At 53.4% G+C, this 21,235-nt stretch overlaps 1 protein-coding gene across 1 annotated transcript; it reads right to left on the reverse strand.

Annotated features, from left to right (window-relative positions):
• Positions 1–16,079: 16,079 nt before the first annotated feature.
• On the reverse strand, positions 16,080–17,422 carry CLDN2 (claudin 2). The gene has a single exon (XM_075106999.1). The coding sequence runs from the start codon at positions 17,254–17,256 to the stop codon at positions 16,561–16,563; it is 696 nt and encodes a 231-aa protein (XP_074963100.1). The 5' UTR covers positions 17,257–17,422; the 3' UTR covers positions 16,080–16,560.
• Between the last annotated feature and the right edge of the window lie 3,813 nt (positions 17,423–21,235).

Consider the following 21,235-nt stretch of genomic DNA (forward strand, 5'->3'; position numbering starts at 1 on the left):
CCTCTGGACGATGTTCATAGTCAAATGGTTTACCTTTAGCTAGTCCTGTGAGGAGCAGAGAGGTGGACTTGATGATCCTATAGGTCCCTTCCACCTCAAGATATGCTATGATTCTACTTGACAGATCAAAGGTGGAGAAAGCCCCATGCCTCAGTGGTGGAGCCAGAGGAGGAAGAGAATTGCAGGTGCTTAACACACAGCAGCAGGAGGATATAATGGAGTGGGAGAATGTGAGAAGACCAGTGGAGAATATCTTTGTGGAACTGAAGACTATTTCAGCAGACTGGGATTTGCTCCGGTGCAAGGTAATGAATTTGTGGCTGTGCACCCCTGCTGGTATGCAGGTCGAAGTGGGTTGAGGAGGAGTGAATTCTCTGTAAAGAACGTAGTGGGCTTCTTCCTTGATCTGTTGACTTAACTTCTTCAGGCCTTGCAAAGCTCTTTTTATCTTGCTAATTAATATAATTCCTGTGCACACACCCTCCTCCCATTTCAGGTGGAGAAATCTAAGTGTGAGAAGTGTTGCCTGAAAACAGAGTTCTTGAAATGCCAACAGGAGCTGGCACTGCTCAGAACTCAGAAGATGGAAGGCTTGCCCTGCAGCAAGAAATACACGCGTTACTGCCGTACTGTGTGGCAGGAGCGGAAAGCAAAGCTGGCGAGGCCTGCCGAAGAGAAGGCTGAACTGACAGAGAGACTCAAGAATACAGAGAGGCACTTAGGGGTGCTGAGGGGGGCACAGGTTTCCTGCATGGGCCCAGAGAAAGAATATGTGAAGAGGTCAGAGCTGTGGGTTGGCTGGTTGGCAGTCCCTGTCATTCCTGAGGTGCGGGGAGAGGGCAGAAGTCATTGTGGCTGCTATTTCCATAGTACACTGCTTCCCTGGTATCCATCACTTGCTGCATAGGTAACTGGGCTATAAGTGAGGATCCTGCTGTTGTGTCTCTCTTTCACACCCTCCTGAAACCGTTACTACCCATGTCATGAGAGAGCAACGTGGGCTGCTCCCACACGGTGGCACTACTTGCCTGGCTGAGGGGCCGCTGGCTGTGTCCCGCACGTGTCCCTTCTGCCTGGCCACGGGCTCTGCCCACCCAGGGAAAGGCCTGCAGTGGGGCCGCTGTGTGTCATGAGAGCAGTCGAGTGGACCTTGGCATCTCTCTCTCTGTGGCCCTCTGCACATCATGCAGCAGGTTGGTGGATCATAGATCTGGTTGACCTTCTGCTCCGGCCTGCAGGATCCTGGGGAGGGAGAAGGCCACTGGGTTACACCAGCTTTGAAAACATTGTGTGATAAGAACAGTCCTGCTTATCCCTACCTGGCTCAGGACAGTAATTCTCAAAGGTGCTTCTCTCATTGTGATGGTGGGGCCAAACACCTTCTGTTGCTCCTGTTTTCCCTGCCTCAGCTCCTCTCCAGGCGTCTCTTGTTTCTCTTCACTGCTGCCATGCTGAACTACTTTTTCCAAATACGAGCTCCATCCAACGAGCTCCATCCAACAAGCTCCATCAACAACTTTGCCTTCCAACCCTGTTCATCTCTCCCAACTTCCCCATAACTCCCCCACACTCTGCTTTTTCCTATGCTCCTCCTTCTGCCCATGTTCCTTGTCCTGTTTGCCCAGTACTGTTGGGAATCCATCCGAGGCTGTGGGCCATAACATAGACTTGCAGATGGACTGGCCTTTCCCTTCCTGAAGTCAGACTTTTGATTGTGTTACAAATGGGTGAGGTATCTAGGGCTCTGACAGGCACAAGGTCTGGTTGGGTTTGTGGACAAACACACTCCAAATTATTTTATAGCTGAAGAAGCTTGGAATGGAAGCCTATTGGAAACATGCCGGCCTGCCATGTTTAGTGAAATGTGTCAGGCAGATGTGTTTCAGTCAGGACATTTAGCAAATTTCTGTGGGTTTTTTCTTCGGGGACTGCAGTTCAACCCTGTTGCTCTCTTAGATGAGAGACAGGCAGTGGGGCTGGGTAGGTAAGGAGCCAGGGTCTCTGGGCTTTGTAGCTCTGCTACTGACATGCCCCCTGCATGAAGTGAACATGATAGCTGCTTGTCCTAAAATGAGAGCGAGCATCAGGAGTGTTATGCTGTAGGGAGAGGCTGATGTCATGGGTTTCCCTCAGCAGCAATCCTCTGTGCTAGGGCAGCAAATGCCTGGCCAGGAGGAGGATTGATCCCCACAGTCAAGAGATTGATAGTTTGCTACAACTGCAGCAGGTATTGAGGTCTGAGGCCAGCTGTGCTGTGAACTGGGGCACTCCAGCCTGCACACCCTCTGTTTTTCTTTTTCCTTTTTCTTTTTTTTTTTTCCCCAGCAAGCCCAAATTGACCATAAAAGAAGAAATACTGGAAAAGCATGGGGACGTAGTGGTAGTTTCACCCCCCAGACCTGATTTTCCCTGCCCCCCTACTTCTCCCCTTCAGAAGAGCTTTGCAGTACCTTACCAAGAAAAGGAAAAACTCCTGCACATAAAACAGGAGGGTATGAATGTAGGTGGCAGGTTGCACACCTGTCTGCTCAAAGGGCAGCTGGGCACTCTGAGCAGCACCAGCTCCACTAACAGCATATCACACTGCCTCAAGGCAGAGGCATCAGCATTGCCCAGTAGCTCAGCAGGAGATCAGAAGGAGACTGGTGTGGTCCAGGGGAAGCTGAAAAAGCAAATGACAAACTTAATAGCAGAAAGACAGGCTACAGACTTGACTGTATGTGTAAATCCTTACAGGAGCACAAAAGATGAAGACAGGGTTTCTTTGTGGCAGTTTTGTGTTTTGAAGACTGCTACAAGTGGTGAAGCTCCCATTTGGCTCTTCCATTTTGGATGGAAGGCAAGAGTTGACAGATCAAAGGTGGAGAAAGCGCCGTGCCTCAGTGGTGGAGCCAGAGGAGGAAGAGAATTGCAGGTGCTTAACACACAGCAGCAGGAGGATATAATGGAGTGGGAGAATGTGAGAAGACCAGTGGAGAATATCTTTGTGGAACTGAAGACTATTTCAGCAGACTGGGATTTGCTCCGGTGCAAGGTAATGAATTTGTGGCTGTGCACCCCTGCTGGTATGCAGGTCGAAGTGGGTTGAGGAGGAGTGAATTCTCTGTAAAGAACGTAGTGGGCTTCTTCCTTGATCTGTTGACTTAACTTCTTCAGGCCTTGCAAAGCTCTTTTTATCTTGCTAATTATGCTGGTTTTGGCTGGCATAGAGTTCATTTTCTTCGTAGTGGCTTGTATGGTGTTATGTTTTAGTGTTGTGACTAAACCAGCCTTGATAACACACCCATGTTTTAGCTATTGCTGAGCAGTGCTTACACAGTGTCAAGGCCTTTTCTGCTCCTCACCCCACCCCACCAGTGAGGAGGCTGGGGGTGCACAAGAAGCTGGAGGGGACACAGCTAGGACGGCTGACCTCAACTGACCAAAGCAATATTCCATACCATATGGAATATTTTTATATTTTTAGACTGGATATAAGGAAAAAATTTTTTACCTTGAAGGTGGTGAAACACCGGCCCAGGTTGCCCAGAGAGGTGGTAGATGCCCCATTCCTTAAAGCATTCCAGGTCAGGTTGGACTGGGCCCTGAGCAACCTGATCTAGTTGAAGATGTCCCTGCTCGCTGCAGAGGGGTTGGACTAGATGGCCTCTAAAGGTCCCTTCCAACCTAAACCATTCTATGATTCTATGATATGACATCGTCCTCAGCAATAAAAGCTGGGGAAGAAGAAGGAAAGGGAGACGTTTGGAGTTATGGCGTTTTTCTTCCCAAGTAACTGTTATGCAAGATGGAGCCCTGCTCTCCTGGAGATGGCTGAACACCTGCCTGCCAATGGGAATCAATGAACAAATTCTTTATTTTGCTTTGCGTGTGTGTGCAGCTTTTGCTTTACTTATTAAACTGTATTTATCTTAACCCACGAGTTTTCTTACTTTTACCCTTCCAATTCTCTTCCCCATCCCACTTGGGGGGAGTGAGCGAGTGGCTGTGTGGGGCTTTGTTGCTGGCCAGTGTTAAACCATGACTGTCCTTTCTGGCACCCAATATGGGGCCTGAAGGGTTCAAGATAATGACATGTTTGACTAGAATGTGCTAGATTGAATTAATAGCTGTTATTGCTGTTTAGCTATTAATTGACAAGCTCCTGTGCTTGCCTTGGGGCTTCCTTGTCTTACCGTATATGACAGTCTAGTGCTTGTTAGTGGCTTTTGCTGCTTGTTTTACTGCTTATCGTCTTCCTGTGCTGTGCCTGGGATCATTCTGATAACAGCAATGGTGATGTGCCTGGGCTGGCAGATGGCCAGGACATCCCTGCTCCTTCTGTGCTGTTGCACTGGACAGGCTGGAACTCCGGTGTGAACTCGAGTCGAAGGGACTATGACCTGTGCATGAGTCCACATGGGAGCAGGACACCCTGAAGTGTTGGTGACTGTGGATAAGTCGACACCAGAGCATGTACATCTCAAGGCATTGGTGGCCGTGGTTATGTCTGTGCCACAGCAAGTATAACTCTGAAGGGATTGTGGCCCACGGGTAAGTCCATGCTGCAGCAGGTATATCTTGAAGCATCAGTGGTGGTGCATGAGGTCATGCTGGAACACCTCGAAGTCCACAACACTGCTGGTACACCCCTGAAGGGACTGTGGCTGTGGGTAAGGCCACGCTGGAGCAGGTATTATCTCTGAACACATCGTGGCCACACTGGAACAGGTACACCTCAAAGCAACTCTCTGGTTGTGGATAAGTCTATGCCGCAGCAGATAGACCCCTGGAAAGACTGTGGCTCTTTGATAACACTCCACTTGGAGCAGGTACACCCCTAAGGGACCGCAGTCTGTGGATAAAACCAAGCCAGAGCAGGGGCAAGGGGAGGAGTTCATTGCAGTGTTAAACCCTGTAACATGACTAACGGGACCAAGGGTGCAGTTCATAATGGATACATCTTTAAATTGCTGTAACCCCAGATTTAAGTTGCATGTTACAGGAATTACTATAGCAAGAACCACATGAACCAATGGAAAACAAGCCTTACAAGAAGTGGTGCATGTGCAGTAGTGACCTGACCTGAGCTGGCTTTAGTGCCCAATAACTCCATGTGGTCTCTAAACACTTGCCTGCCAATGGGAAGTATTAAATGAATTCCTTATTTTTCTTTGCTTGCACTCATGGCTTTTTCTTTACCTACTAAACTGTCTTTATCTCAACCTGTGACTTTTCTTACTTTTACCCTTCTAATTTCTCTCCCCCATCCCGTTTTGGCGGGAGTGAGTGAGTGGCTGTGTGGGGCTGTGCTGGCTGAGGTTAAACCATGGCACCAATTAATATAATTCCTGTGCACGCACCATCTTCCCATTTCAGGTGGAGAAATCTAAGCGTGAGAAGTGTTGCCTGAAAACAGAGTTCTTGAAATGCCAACAGGAGCTGGCACTGCTCAGAACTCAGAAGATGGAAGGCTTGCCCTGCAGCAAGAAATACACGCGTTACTGCCGTACTGTGTGGCAGGAGCGGAAAGCAAAGCTGGCGAGGCCTGCCGAAGAGAAGGCTGAACTGACAGAGAGACTCAAGAATACAGAGAGGCACTTAGGGGTGCTGAGGGGGGCACAGGTTTCCTGCATGGGCCCAGAGAAAGAATATGTGAAGAGGTCAGAGCTGTGGGTTGGCTGGTTGGCAGTCCCTGTCATTCCTGAGGTGCGGGGAGAGGGCAGAAGTCATTGTGGCTGCTATTTCCATAGTACACTGCTTCCCTGGTATCCATCACTTGCTGCATAGGTAACTGGGCTATAAGTGAGGATCCTGCTGTTGTGAGGAGGTGGAATCACCAGGTGAATCCAAATAATTGATCTGGCTTCAAAGATGCCCTACAGAAAGGCTCTTTGTCCATACTGTGTCTGTCCTCTACTGTGGCACCCTGTTGCTGGATCCCTTGCACTGTGTTGGGTCTGTAATGGAGATGGGATGGAGCAAGGAACCCCAGTGCACATAGTACGCCTGGTAGGAAGGAGGATAGCAGCTGGTGTGTGATGGGAGGTATCGGATCCAGGCTCTTGCCATTGACTCTCTTCTTGGCTTTTACCCTCTTACCCACAGTGTTATGGAGAAACTTAACCCATGTATGAATGTGAGCTTGCTTCTCTTGTTCATCCTCCCCCACTTGGAGCTCCAGGATATTAACTTTGAGTTGGATCAGGTGGATGAGATCTTGCAGACCGTACTGGAGGAGACAGACCTCATGTTGGAGTAGTTCCCTCTCTCCTGCCACTGTGCCATTTGCACATGATCATTAATAAAACCTGGGTTTTTTTACTTGTGCTTTGGTGGGGCAGGGCGTTCCCCTCACCCTCATCTGGTCTTGCAGCACTGGCATGGCTTTTTTGCTCCCCATTGCTGGGGGCTGGGGTTCTCCAGGCAGTGGAAACCCAGAGGTAGTGTGAGCAGAGGGGACTGCAGCATGGGCATGGCTCCAAGCACAGACAGGCTGGGTCATGCCTGGCCAGCGGACACCCCCAGCAGCCTCTTTGCTGTGCTCCTTAGCAGTCTGGGTTGAGTAGCAGAGAGGCAGGGAGACCCTGACAGTGGCTGCCCAGCTCCTGGTACAAGTGTGCATTGCAGGAGAGTGCAGCCTGGGCACTCCTCTGTGGCCGTGCTGGAGTTGTCTTGTGACTAACACAGCTGACTGGCTTGGGCCAGAGCAGCATGGTGCTGAGGTTCAGGATCTGGGCCCTTTCACTCCAGGAAGCAGTCTTGAGTCCATAGGTTTGACCAGCCCACGCAGCAGCTAAACTGGGTCCCTGCCTGTGTTTTCCTCTTGAGTGCATCTGTTTGTTTGTTAAATAATGTAGCAACACAAGGTTCCTTGAACTAAATTTATCTTCCTGTGTAGTTATGGGAACAGTCAGTGGTACGGTGATGCTGGGGCTTGCAGTCAGATCTGCTGCAAGGCTCTGGGCTAGTGTGGCCAAGCCCAGATTCTTTCAACAGATGCTGTCCTGCGAGGGAGCTTCACCTTTAACCTTTCTTTTACGCTTATTTTCTTAGATTCTCAGTAGCATGACCATCCTTTTAACCTGGGAAATGTTGAGGGTGATGAGGTGTTTGGAGGAAGACGTGGGGTTTGAGAGCAGCCAGACATGACAAAGGGGACCGATCGCACTCAGACCAAAGGATGCTGCCCTGTCCTGCCTCCAGCATGGTTCATGGGAAGAAACTAAGGGCAAGGGCAAATGCATATAGTTCAATATTGTCCAAGCCTGTACTTATTTCCAGCTCAGAAGCTTCCTGAATCAAATATGGTTTCCTACAGGTATAAAATGACTAGTTTATAGGAGCTGAGGAGAAGCTGCCCTTACAGTCATGCATTCACTGTCCTTTCTGAAGCGCATTCTCTTGCCCAGATGGTGGGTATGGAGGAGAGGGTGTGTGGGTGGCCAGCACAGCGTTGCTCCGTTGACTCAAACATTTAATTTATTCTGCAAAGGCATGAGACCATGTGATAGAAACCAGCGGCTTAGGTGGTATCACCAAATGTGTAGCATGTGTTGCCTGAAAGTCAGAGTTGAGCAACACAGCTATGTGGACAGAGAGTGCCCCATCCTGCGTGGCAAGGACTTTGCCACGTCCTTTCCCCCATGGCTGGACTTACACACGTTACCACATAAGTTACTTTCACTGTTGCTAGTGGAGATAGAAAGGACGACTATAAAACTGTGTTTTTTCTGCAGTCTGTAGGTGCTGTCTCTGTTCCTGATTTCCTGTCTGGATGAATCCTGTTTCCTTTTCAGCTTGTGCTTCTAGATCTCAGAGCTGTTTCTGTGGCCTCTCTTGACATTTTCAGATTGCGGTGTTTACTGTGTTTTCAGGTCAATACTGCAGGTGGTAACACTTGAGCTTGAAGGTAGCTCCCTTATCTCCCTCCATTCATGGTTTGAAGGTAGCATTTCTTACCTCAATTCATGATTGTTTTTTTGCTTTTGACATCTTGCCTGTGGTCATCAAACCACAGGACTATGCCCACATTGCATTTAATTTTCAGTAGAGCTGTTGAGGAGGTTGATTCTGCACCAGGATATCCCAATGAGTCGAAACTTCCTTTCACAATGTCTGGGACACTTGCATTAGTTTTTATGGTTGTGTGAAATATGATTTCTGGGGTGCCAAGTAGCCAGTAAGCTTGGGGAGCTGTCATGTTTCTGATAATGCTAGGAAATTTTAACCCAAAAGTCAGTCATTATTTGAAGCATCTACCCTGGGCAGGAGAAGAGATAGACCTTTATTTTCTTCTCCAAAGCTCTTTCTAAAGCAGGAAATGCCCACACTTTCTTCAGGCTTAATCTCAATGCTCTTCACAGCACATATATGTTGAGCTAGTAATCTTAGCTGCTGCTGCTCCTCTTTGCATCTTGTTTATTCCATGCTGTTATAACTAGCTCTGGGATCTGAAGTTTATCTCTGATCCTACCTGACCTTACTTTTTTAGAAGATTATTCACAGACATCCCCAATGTTTGTCGTGTCATGAGTGGAGCCCTTGGGCTAGATCCCATCTCCAGGAGGGAGCCATGGCAGAGCCTGCACAACTCAGAGCTCCTCCTGGTTAATTTCTGCCACCCAGGGAAAGGAGAAGGTGTCTGCGCGATTTACAGAAAACAGATGCTCAGGCATTAGTGATAGGAATGGGCTTTGCTGACTGAGGAGGTGGTGAGCAAAGGGCAGCTTTGATGCAAGCAAGCATCAAACGGCACAGAACTGTGAGCCTATGGAAGTGTCTAACAGCTTGTGAACAGTTAGCAGGCTTCATACTCTCACCTCTCTGTGTCTTGCATTACCACCATGCCAAAATATATGCTCCTTATGCAATACGTGGGTCTTCTGACATTTCCTGAGCTGGCTTGTTTTCCTCAGTGAAAAGAAATAACACACAAAGTAGTTCTGTGATAGAGTGTTTCCTAAAAGGATGTAACTTGGGAAACAGTGTAGCTATTAATTTTCCTTAGATAAGCTGGTATCAAAGTACCTAGTTTTGAAACTTGGCACTTCTCTGCTGCATCCTTAAAAGCTTGCTCAACAGTGCCCATGCCAGAAGGTTGATGCCATAGTAGTTTGGGGGGATTAAGTTGTATAGTGAAGATAAATACTTGTTGCAGGTGAGGAGGTCAGAAAAAGCGTCTCAAAGATAAGGCTGTTTGGCAAAGCTCTCTCGTCCCAGAGCTCTCCATGTCCTCCCTGACTCTACCGTGCTGTGCCTCATGAAGTCCTGGCACTGTAGCTGGCAGCCCTGGCAAAGCTCGGGGGGAGGAAACCTATCCTGTCTTGCCCTTGCTTTCCAGCACTGTGCAGGAGCAGGCAGGCGGTGTGAGGAGACAGGGAAGAGCAGGGCTGCAATTTCCCCTTGGCTTAGGCTGCCACGGGTGGTGCACCTCTCTTCATCCCTCCGGTGCGCTGGGAGCTTTAGCACTGCATTTTGTGGGCAGCCTCCCCCTGCTTTTCAAAAATCTCCCATGAGAAACGGTAGCTGCACTGAGGGAAAGCTGAGGATAAACTTCTCTCTTTGTACAAGATTGGGCTGCCTTCACAGCGTATTTTGCCCTGGTTATTCCTTTTTTTCCCCTGAGGCTTTTACTCAGCCAGAAGTACTGAAGTTGGGTGGATTAGCTGCATCTGCCTGTGACCCATGTGGTAAAACTTACCTATTTTCAGCTGCAGACTTACAAGCCAGAAGTCAGCCCGTGGGGCTTACGTGGGATGCTAGTCATCCTAGCACATCTGGGAGAGGGGGTGTTTTGGTTTTGGGAAGGAGGCCATAACTCACAGCAAGACCCTTGTTTGTGAGCAGGCCCTGGGACGTCAGCTTCAGGGACAGGTCTCCTGTAGCCAGCTCTGCCTGGGAAGGTGGAAATTCAATGTGTGTTAACAGGCTCCTGGCAGCCACCTCTTACTCCCTGGGGCTGAGCTATGGGGGCTTTGTGCTGGCAGCCGCCTTCCCCTTCAAGGGGCTTTGCTTCACAGCAAAGAGGTCCTTCCCCTTGCCGAGGAATGTCCCTGGTCCTGAAGTGCCTGCTCTCCTCACCTTGAAAACAAGGAGGTAATTGTTTTTTTCCATCTGCTGTCTCTTACCCACTGGCCTCCCCTGGGCACAGGCAGCCTGTGCCTCTGCCTCCATAGAGATGGAGAGAGCAGCCTTGTGCAGGCCAGTGGCCAGACCTGGTGTGAAATGACCTGCCAGCTGGCAATCTAGAAACACCATTAAAATACAGGGGGGCTGGAAAGAGCAGAAGGCCAATGAGGAATCATTCAGTCGTGGGGAAGAGCAGAGGTGAATTGCCTCCTTGCCTACCCACGCTCTGCAAGGTGCGGTGCCTGGCCTCCACTGCAGCGAGGGGAAAATCCAAAGGCAAAGGGCAGCACCCTTGTTCCTGTAAAAGCGTACTGGAATAGCTCAAAGGGCACAGGAGCATCATGGTCATGGAGCCAGCAAGGACTGCGGTCTGCCCTTAGCTCTGTAATGCCTGCAGACCCCCTGGACTGCTCTATGCCTTGGAAAATACTGAAGGCTGGAATTGCTCCCACCCCCAAAAGGAAAAGGCTAAAAATGTGGGTAATGAAAATGCATCTGTTGGAGCAATCTTGGGAGTACCTGCCAGGTATAGCCAGTGGTTTGGCACTTTGCTCCAGTGACCTGAGAAACCTAGAGAGACAGCTTTTCTAGGAAAGCGAGTTCAAGGCAATCACGCTGTTTGTGACGTGGGTCTTGTCCTGTTTTAAGCATTTTTTAGCAGGCTGGACATCCCAGAAATAGAGGATGTTGTAAGTTCTGTGAAAAAAGGCACCTGCGTTGAGGAGAGATTAGTTCTCCAGTGTGGGAAAAGCTTCGTCAAAGCACACCCTTCCTCTGAAATCCTGAGTGGAGGTAAGAGGCAGCCCCAGAGCTGGTGAAGCCTCCGGGGCTTCTCTGGTTACGGGGTGACTTCTTGTTTCTTCCAGACTCCCATTGCACAGCAGAGAGCTTGGAGGGACTCAGCTGTGCCTGGGGTGTGAGTGTCTTCTAGGTATGAACCTAGGTTAGCAGCTGCTAAAATACTGGTGCCCTCAAGTGTACCCTGAGCATGGAGATGACAAGCTGTTAGACTGGATTTCTTGGGATGACTCTGTGAACTGGTTCATGTGATCACAGCTCAGTTTGTCCATGAAAGGTGTTTGGGATTCTCTGGTCTTCATCTCTTCTGTGCAGGTGGTGCTTTTTAACCATCAATTGTCAGTGGAGCTGCTGAGGGTGCAGGACAATTTCTTTTCAATTCTCTAGGCCAATTCTCCTGGGCAGATTTTGGCTAGAGATGTAGCCTGTTTTCAGTGATATTTCTGTAAATACCCTGGAAGAGCTTATGTTTACACCACTATAAAAAGTGTCTTGCAGATAAAGCTTATTTTGGTCACTGAATTGTTGTAGGTTCTACTGATAAAACCTGCTTTCACTGCTACAGATTGCATGTATGCTAGGTTTGCTGAGATCGCTATCCTGAAGCTCCTCTAGTGTAGATTACACTCAAATTACGGAGAAATCTCATTGGGATGTTAATAAAATGCCTGGAAGATCAAACCCCTGTGTCCTCTTCACAGGTATCATAGTTTTCTGAGATAAAGACTTTTTATAACTCTCCTGATAGATTTCCAAGCTGTTGTTCAAACCCAGCCAGCAAGGTGCTTTCTAGCAATCTCCTCTGGTTCACCCAAAGGTCTCTGTCCCCTGCGGTGCCATGGAGTTCATTCTGCCCTGTTTCCCTCATATCTTTCTTTAAAGACCAAAAGATCCTTTAAAGCACCTTTAAACCAGTCTCTCCCAGGAGGCTATAGAAAGCCATGAGTTTGTGGACAGGCGTTTCCTCTGACTGAAGGTATTTTCTGAAGAGGAGCTGGTTTCTCACTACCCCTCACTTTCATTGCAAAGTGTCCCATTAAAACCAGAAAAGCCAGGCACCAATGGTCTCATGGCAGTGTCTCAGCTGTGTGACTCCAGATGGGGCCATCCCCAAGGCTTTGGGAGGGCAGGAAGCCTTTGGAGGTAAAGTGTGAGTGCAATTGCCAGCCAAGTATCATAGATGCCCCGAGGTGAAACGATGAGGCTTTTTCCTGGGCTAGAGCGTGGCCACCAGCAGGGATATCAGGTGGGGCCTGGGTCATGGCTGGGCCAGGGGGTGCATCCCCCATTCCAATCAGCACAGTCCATGACTTGAGCTGTTGCTTTGCCCAGCCTGGCAGTCAGGATTTGTAGTGCCTGAGAGCAGTCCCCCTCTATTGCACACCCTCTGCTGCTCCCGACAAGGCTGCTGTAACACCACGGGTAGGAAGAGTTTGTCCTCTTCCACACCAGCCCTGGCTTCCTGAGGGCCCAGGAGGCTCTGGTGTGGTGTGGGAGGCAGCTGGGAGTGTGCTATGGCTGGGAGGAGGGTGGAGGAATGTGGAGGCCCTTTCCAAGTGCCTTGGCCCATCAGGAACTTGGCCTGAATGTTCTTCTCCCTCCTGCCTCTCCTATCTGAGCAATTCCCTGGGGGCTGTGGGCAGAGAAGACCTCTCCCAGCACCTGGCATGATAATTCTCAGAGAGTTTGCATGGATTATTTGCTGCTGTTTCAGATCAGTTGTGCTAGGCAGGCACAAGAGGCAGGTAGGGGATGCCAGAAAGTACTAAGCTCTGCTTGCCTGGAGGGCTCCAGGGAGGCAGGAGGCATGGGATCTGGTTGAGTCTGGGACAAACCTGTGCCCTTTTTCCCCTGGGCATCACTACCCAGTGCTCTGCATGAGAAGAGGCTCTGCTTGCATGGGGCAGTGGCCAGGCGCTGCTGAGCCAGGGAAGCAGGAGGGTGCTTTGGCCAGGGCACCACCAGGAGTGCTGTGGGTGGAGGTGCCCGGTAGGCAAGAGCTGGCTGCAAAGGCCTTGGTGACAAGCATGTGTTGTTCCCTCTTTGGAAGGAGAAGTTGGGACTTTTTGCATGTTTCTCATGACCATCCAATGAGGTTACAGCCCCCGGCCCAGGTGCAGCTGTGGGTTTGGACGTGCTGGGCATTTATAGTGCCTCTATTGCTTTTGAAGATAAGGGCATGTTAGTATTTTATTGCCTCCTTTCTTCATCTGAGGCAGCATCCAGAGCAAGAAGAGAGGGGGAAGGACTTGTTTCCTTACGACAGGGGATTAGTCATCACAGCCTGGCCCTCCAGCAAGGGGCTGCAAGGTGCTCTGCTCCACCATGCCGTCCTGCGAGGTGAGGGCTTCAGCCTGGGAGCTCAGAGGAAGGAGCCATTCCCCACCCAGCCTTCTTCCCACCCCTCCTCTACTTCCCTGGCTGCCTGTCCCCCTTGCATCCCACTCCTCTCCTTGGCTGGGGCTGTGCTCCTCTGTGGCTTTCTTGCAGGAAAACCCGGAGCACCTTCAACTTTTCCCACTGAGCTGGTGAGGGGCAAGAGGTGACCCAAGGGGCTGGCTCTGCACCATGCTGGCTGGCGTGGCTCCATCGCTTTGCTCACGCTTGCTGTTGGCTGAGGTGGCTCCCGGGGCAGTCTGGGCTCCTGTCCTCTCTGGCCCTGGGCTGGGCTGCATCCAGCCTGCCCTCGAGGACCCTGCTTATTGATAACGAGGAATGTGGCTATTGCGCGAGGCAGAGATAACCACTGCCACTGCATTTGTGCACTCGCTGTCCTTGCTTCCCTGTCCTCTGCTCCTTCTGGTAAAGAAGGGGAAGATCCTTTTAAACCTGCCTTGCCCTGTAGCCAAGTTTTACATCTTTGGGTGTGTTCAAGTTAAAGGCCAGAAAAGCTGGAGGGGAGAAATCTTCCCCTCCCTGAGCCAACCCGTGCTTAATGCAGGGGCTCCCCCTTGATAGGGCTGGAGGCATGGGGGACTGGGGAAAGGCTCACCCCCTTTTCAGTGTCATGCTTGTCAGCTCCTCTTCTGCTGGGCTGCAGCTGAGGCTGGCGTGCTTCACCCGTGGAAGGGGAGTCTGGCATTGCACAGGTGAGAGAGAAACCCAAGGGACTGTTGGGGATGTTGGGGCCCCTTGCAGTGCCTCTGCCCTGTGCTTGTCTGTCCAAACCACAGGCGTTTCTGCACCTGAGCTCCTCGCTTTGCCTGCCCTAGCCTGTGCCGGCTGCCCCTCTCCTTCAGGGGGAAGCTGTGCAAAAGCTGACTCTTCTAAAACCAGAAATCTTCCCTTCTGCTGCTTGAATTAAAGTGTTAATAGACCCAGCAGCAATCAAACTCTGATTCAAGCATTTCAAATGCCCCTTTGTTTAATTAGTGGAGCCCCTGCCCGCAGACACAGGCAGTGCTGTCTGGCCCCACTGCCTGGGGTGGGAGGTGAGGGGCGAGGACCCGGTGCCCAGGAATTCCTCCTTTTCAGAGGCACAAACCTCTCGTACCAACTATTTTCTCGCCTCCTCTCTGTGTCAGCTGCCCAGAAACAAAACATTTATGGCTGAAGAACTTAAGTGAACTCACAGTATCTCCTGGGGGCTGCAGCCAACAGGCTGAGCCCCTTGCATAGAATCATGGAATCAGAGAATGTCCTGAGTGGGAAGGGACCCACAAGGATCATTGAGTCCAACTCCTGTCCCTGCACAGGACAACCCCAAATTCACACCATGTCTCTGAGGGCGTTGTCCGAGTGCTTGTTGAATAGTGTCAGGCTTGGTGCCGTGATGCCTCCCTGGGGTGCCTGTTCCAGTGCCCCACCGCTGCATTGCATGCTTGCCATCCTCTGCACCCAAGGCTCTCTTTTACCCAGGGCAGCAATGAGTAATTCAGCCAGCCCAGGGCAGAGGCAGTGCTTTGTCCCTTGGCCATGGATAGGGGATGACTTGCCTTTGCCTTGAAATCTACCCTGGTCCCCTCCAGTGAGCATCACCCCGGGGATGGGTCCCCAGGTGGCCCCTTGCTCAGTGAAAGTGTGACTCACCGTTATCACAAGCAACCCCATGGCAAACATGATTTCACTGGTGCAAGGGTAACGGTAGTGACGTCTGAGTGGGGAACATGGTCCCGTCCTCTCTGGGACCTAATCTAAATTGCTTTATGAGCGGCCAGCAGGTGGATCAAAGCCTCCTGCTCCCTGGGGGGCAGGAAGCCAGGGCAAGGGGGTCCCTGGGCGGCCCTGTGCTGTGGCATGGCAGTGCAGGGGTTATCTGATTTCTGGCAGTGGGACGTCAGAGGGTGCACAGTGGTTAAAATATATTTGTTCCTCTGTGGGCTGTGGGCTGGGCTGCCTGCACCTCCTCTCCTCCTGCCGTGCCCTGGCACGTGCCCAGCTTCTCCCTGTGCCACTGGCAGCCTGTGTGAGCTATCATGCTGCTGCTACTGTGCAGGGCTGCAACAACACAGTGTGTCCTACTGCTGCTGAAGTGTCATGTGGAGCAGTCTTGGCTCCTGCCTGCCCGTTCCTTGTGGCTTGCCAGTGTCTCACTGGTGACATTTTTCCTCCCAAAACAGCCCCTGCAAGGACCCCTGGGCTCAGGACCCACCTGCGAGAGCCCTCTGCAGCTGTGTTGGGGTGCTCAGCCTCTGCCATGGCCAGCGTCTGCCTCGGGTGCTCAGGATCATGTTGCCTCCCAGGTGCTGGGACCACAGCATCCTGGGATGGAGATGCGGTAATGCTGGGGCTTTCCCCACTGCCTGGGGACCTTGACATGCCACATGCACACAGGGGCAGTAAATCCCCCTGTGGGCATCCTGGTTGCAGTGATACCTGCACCCTTAGAAGCGAGCAGGTCTGGGGGGGCATTGCCTGCTGTTAGCCCGTGGGGAGCCGTGCTCGCCCCCTTCGCAGTGGTGGCACATGGCAACCTCCCAGTGCAGTGCCCAGGGACAAACCGTGCAGGGGAGTGACACCCCCACCCACAACGCCCCCCCTGATAGTGAACCCACCTGCCTGGGCTCCTGGGTTGCAAAGCCATGGGGTGGGGGGACACAGGCCAGAGCAAGGGCTGTGCACGCCCTCTGCACTGTGGACCCACCGGTTGGGCGAGCACGGCCCCCACCACAGTCCAACCTGCCGGGGGAGCTGCCAGGGCCCCTCAGTGCTGGAGGAAACAACAGCCAGGCTAGAAACACAGATTTATTGCGACATCAGTTTGCAACCAGCACTCAACCCCCCCAGCAGTGACTCCGGATCCGTGCAGATGCCCTGAGCCCCTCTGTAATGACTCTACAGCCCGTAGGCTGGTCTCTGGGGGTACAAGCCTACCCACCCCCATCCAGGCAGGCTGTGGGGCTGTGGGCTGGGGTCCCACTGTGCCAGAGGCTGCCTGTGGGCTGGCAGCACAGAGGAGGGAATAGAAACTGGGTATGAGGTCCTTCACCTCAAGACCCAAGCTGGTAAGCCACCAGCTGGGATCTCCAAGCAGTCACAAGACTCTCAGGATCCCTGGGGAGAGAGTGGGGTCAAACCCCCCAAGCCTGTGAGCGAGAGTGCTGGGCACAGAACATGCCGCCGTGTCCTCTCCTCTTACCGCGCTCCCTTGGTGCCAGCCCAGATGCTTTGGGGAGCCGGGAGATGTGCCAGCCTGGTTCCCACCCACAGCTGCTACACATATCCTGTCAGGTTGTAGGAGTTAATCTCACTCTTGGTCTTCTGTGTCTGGCTGACGGAGGGCCGGGGGCTCTTGCCCGCCAGCAGCCGGGGCTGGTAGGTGCTTGCATAGGTGGCTGTTGGGTCCCGGGTAGGGCAGGAGGTGCAGAGGATGAAGCCGCCGACGAGGGAGAGAAGAGAGGAGATGATGCCCAGGTAAAGTGCCTCCCCAAGTTCGAACTTCATGCTGTCGGGGAGGACGGGGTTGTGGAAATCCTGCAGCACCACATGGATGTTCCACACCAGAGGGATGAAGGAGAGCAGCCCCCCAAGGATGAAGACTGTGCCACCCACCACAGCCACCCGGTCCTTGGCCGGCGAGCCCTGGTTGAAGACCGTGCACCTCATGCCCACGACGGTGAGGAGGCAGGCGAGGGAGGAGATGGTGCAGGAGCTCACCATCAGGGCTTGGGCCGCCTGGATGTCGGCAGGCAGGTTGAGCAGAGAGCTGTAGATGTCACACTGGGTGATGCCTGTGCTGTATGTGGCGCACTCCATCCACAGCCCCTTGGTGAAGCTCACCGCCGTCACGATGCTGGAGCCGATGTAGGAGCTGGTCTTCCAGCTGGGCAGCAGCATGGCTATCAATGTGCCGATGTAGCCCAGGAAGGCCACAGCGTAGCCCAGCAGCTGGAGCCCCATGGAGACCATGGTGGGGGCTGGCTGTCACCTTCCCAGGGCTTACGGCTTCTCACCCAGCTTGCTGGTGGTTCGCTCCTGTGCGTTTACCTTCCCATGGCCGTGCCGGCGACTCTTCTCGCTGTGCTGCAGCTCCACCCCACTCCTGGGGGTGCTGGTTTTGTGCGGGCACCAGCGTGTGGGTGGGAGCTGGGGGGAGGAGAGGTTACCTGCAAGAGTGGAAAGCAATCTCTCCCCGATTAACGATTGACCCAAGCCTGTGGAGGAGCGCCAAGCGCCCTTTCACCTCTGCTATCTCCCCAGCCTGACTTCAGAGGCAGAGCAGCACTGCCCGGGAAGGACGCCAAAGCCCTCCCTTGTGCGGGGGCTGCGGGCAGGGATGGAGACTCAGCCACTAGCAGGGGTAACATGCCTGCTGCCTTCCTGGGGGTCCCTTTTCTGTGATATCCCAAGCCAAGGAAGCCAAAAACCTATGTCTACGCCATGTTATTTGGGACCTGCCGGAGGTGATTTCAGGTGGTGACCCTGAGACTCTCCCAGCCAAGTAAGGGGGATTGCACCACATCCCCACCTGCAAAAGGCTCACCCAAGGCACCTGCAGCCACCCACCACCCACCCTGAGCTGCCGAGGTTTTGGTGGGACAATGGAATTCACTCACATGAGACTGAACCATGGCTATCAGCCTTTCTGTGCTGCTGGGGACAATGATGGAGAGGGAGGCATGTGCCAGTGATGCCTGTATCCCCAGAAGAGCCCAGAGGTCCACAGAGGGCAGAATTATATCAGGGCAAAGCATGCTGGCAGTGCCTTGGGGATGCTTCCCCGGAGTGCCCTGGCCAAGTGGGGTGACCCGTCCCTTGGTGGGGTGCACACACTGGAGCAAAGCTCATGCTCATTGCCATCAGCAGGGTTTTTTCTGCTGGTGCCATCTCCTGCCGGCAGCCCCGGGCACAGGTGGGGGCTTTGGCAGAGGCAGTGGAGTAGGGTGATTTGTTTTCCCCCTGCCTTGTTTCAAAATTCCCCCTCCTGCAGCGTCTTGCGAAACCGACTGAACCACACCACACCATGCCTACGCTGCGGCCAGCAGCCTCTCGCCCTGGGAATGCTCCTGACTGAGAGTGCAGCCACCGCCCAGTGCCTCCGCTCCTCTCCCTGTCCCCCCACCGGTACCTCAAAGGCTTGGTACCAAAGTTTCCCAACTTTCTGCCTCCTTTCCTCTGTGCTAACCAAGACCTCCTGCTCTGTCTCAGCGGTGTTGCTGCAAAAGAAACGCCTGGGGTGCTCAGGATGCTGGCAAAAAGGCATGGGAGGGTCATGCTGGAGCTCCGCAGTACTTACGGCAGCAGCTGGAGACGCGGTGTGGGACCGAGGGTGGCCGCAGCCAGGGGTCACCCAGGACTGGAGGTGGCTGGTTGGGGCAGGGTGAGCAGCCGGGGCCCCGGCCCAGGGGATCAGGGGCTGTGAATTGTTTAGCTACAGCTTTGCAAAATCCACCTGCAAATCTCAGCCTGGATCAGAGGCTTATTGCAGATCAGAATTAAACCCTTTCGGCATCGGGAAGGATTGGGGAGCTCGGATGCCTTGTTTTGCTTTGTCTTTTAATTGTCAGGGTAGGTTTACCTAAGTGGCTCAGGTCTGTGGCTTGCTGTCACCCTTCTGGCCAGCCTTGGTGTCCAGTGGGTGGCTGTGTGCCACCCTCCATGTGTCCACTTTGGGCTGTGTCGCCTGTGTTGGGGTCGGAGGGGCAGTGAAATGACAGCAGGTTGAACTCCTGTCCCCACAGGGTGAGCTCAGGCTTTCAGTTCGTTCCCCCTGGCCCTGCTTGTCCCCTGCGGGGTTTGTTGTTGTAAGACTCCTGGCCCAAATGAGGAGCAAATGGAGACAGTAATGAGGGCTCTGCTGGCCTGGTGCCCCCTCCTGCTCTCCGGCTGCCACAGATGGAGAGGGGCAGGGAGGGCCCCTGGTGACAAATTGTTCTTGGAGCTGAGCAGGATCCAGCTAGCATTTGGAAAGGGGTGTTTGGATACTGACAGCAGAGCTACAGCAGGGACCATTTGCTATTTTCTTCCCTTGTCCCAAATTGAAACCCTCCCAGGAGTGGGAGCTGACCTGTCTGCCGGTGGCACCTCACCTCAAGTGCTCAGGCAGGAGCAGCAGGCAGAGACAGGACATGTGGCAGTGCTGGGGGCGGGAGGGGGCAGCAAGCCTTGCATCCTCGTATTGGGAAGCTTTTCTGTAGCTCGAGGTATGGTTCACATCTCAAAAAGCCAACGGAGATGTCAGGGAGCTCAGACAAGCGTGTGCTCTCCCCACTGCACCGGCAGTGTGGGAATGGGGCCTGGCAGCTCCCTGGGGTGATCCGAGCAGGGGCATGGATGCCTGAGCAGGAGCATTGCCCTGCTTGTGCCTGGGGTCCACTCTTGCCATCCACCTTCCCTCCCTGTCCTTTCTTGAGCATCCCATCACCTGCCTCCTGGTCGCTCTGTATTTGCCACAACTGCAGCCCATCACACTGTCCCCATGACATGCCCATCATGCCGAACTCCTCATCATGCCCATTGCACTGTCCCCATCACAAGCCCATTACACCATCCCCATGGCATGCCCATGAGGCTGTCCCATCACTTGGCCATTCCCCCATCCCATGCCTATCATGCTGTCCCAGCACTTCCCATCCCTCCCCCACATCCCCTTTTATTCAAATGGCTACAAAGAGCACTCAATCATCCTTGTTAATTGTCTCTGCCCTCCCCTGTTCCCCCCTGGGGATTTTCTCACAAATGGTGTCTAACTTTTCCCTTCTGTGTTTTGCTTTTCCACCAGAGATCGCAGCCCCTCCGCCCCCAGCCTCCCCCTGACCCTCTGTTTACACAACTGGGACAAATTTCACACCCCAGGGACCCCTGTCCCTGCATGCCTAGTCCCTCACTCCCCTGCCCTTGCCCCTGCCCTGAAGAATTTGAGAGTCACCAGCTGGGGCAGGGCTATAAAGGTGTCCTCACCAACGGTCTGCAGCGTTGGAAGGGACATCATTGCCTGCCACCATGGAAGCTGCTGCCTGTTGCCTGCCTCCCCATAGGCTTCAGATGCCTGTGGCCACTGCTCACCCAGCCCTGGGGCTGGAGCATGGGGGAAGGTACCTGGGTACTGCACAGCCTGGGGGGACTGGGGAAGGTGGGGAGGGAAGGGGGTGCGCAGGAGGTGAGATGGGGAAGGCTGCAGCTGGATTTGGGTGAAGGCTGTGTGGCTCCCTGCTCTGATGGGGAACCCTCTGATCCTGGCAGCCGTGGGTGGGAGAGAGGGTGCAGAGCCTGGGGAGCAATATTAGGGGCTCCCAGGTGTGCTGCGGGGCCTGGAGCAGTGTGAGGAGCACTGACGCCAAGGTGGTACGAGTGCACCCATGTGTGCCTGGCACCCCAGCCATGCACCCAGGCAGGGGCTGAGCCAGGCAGATGAGACTGTGGGGCTGGGGGTGTGTGGCTGCAGAGCTGGGGGGCAAAGCAAGGGGGGAAGCAGGCCAGGGCAGACAGCCATTGTGCTAAACCTGCTCTCCACACCTAGATCCCTGCCCCTCTGGAGACCGTGGCTGCCCCAAGCAGAGGAGGTGACCGGGTGTCGGAGGGAGCAGACAGACACGGTGAGTTTTACGCTCCCCACCGGGTCTCCCCGAGTTTGCCACTGGCAGGGTCGGGGGTCCTCTTTGGCAGAAAACCAGCCTCTCACCCCAGACTCCTCCACCCCTGGCACTGTTGGACTGCAGCACCGTACCCACCTCCCCCAGCACATCACCCCTCCACCCAGCAAGCTGCACACCCCGTGGGGCAGCCACGCCTGCACAGCTGTGCTGCCAGGGCTGAAAGGGCTGCCTGTTCCCAGGCCTGGCAGACATTCCTCAGGGGGTTAGCGGGAGCCCGGGCATGAGGTCCTGAGCACGGGGGGGAGATTACACTGGCAAGAAGCCCATAGGGAAGGGGGAGTAGATGCCAGCTT

The sequence above is a fragment of the Phalacrocorax aristotelis genome, chromosome 11, assembly GCF_949628215.1.
Source record: "Phalacrocorax aristotelis chromosome 11, bGulAri2.1, whole genome shotgun sequence".
NCBI classification, from domain to species: domain Eukaryota; kingdom Metazoa; phylum Chordata; class Aves; order Suliformes; family Phalacrocoracidae; genus Phalacrocorax; species Phalacrocorax aristotelis.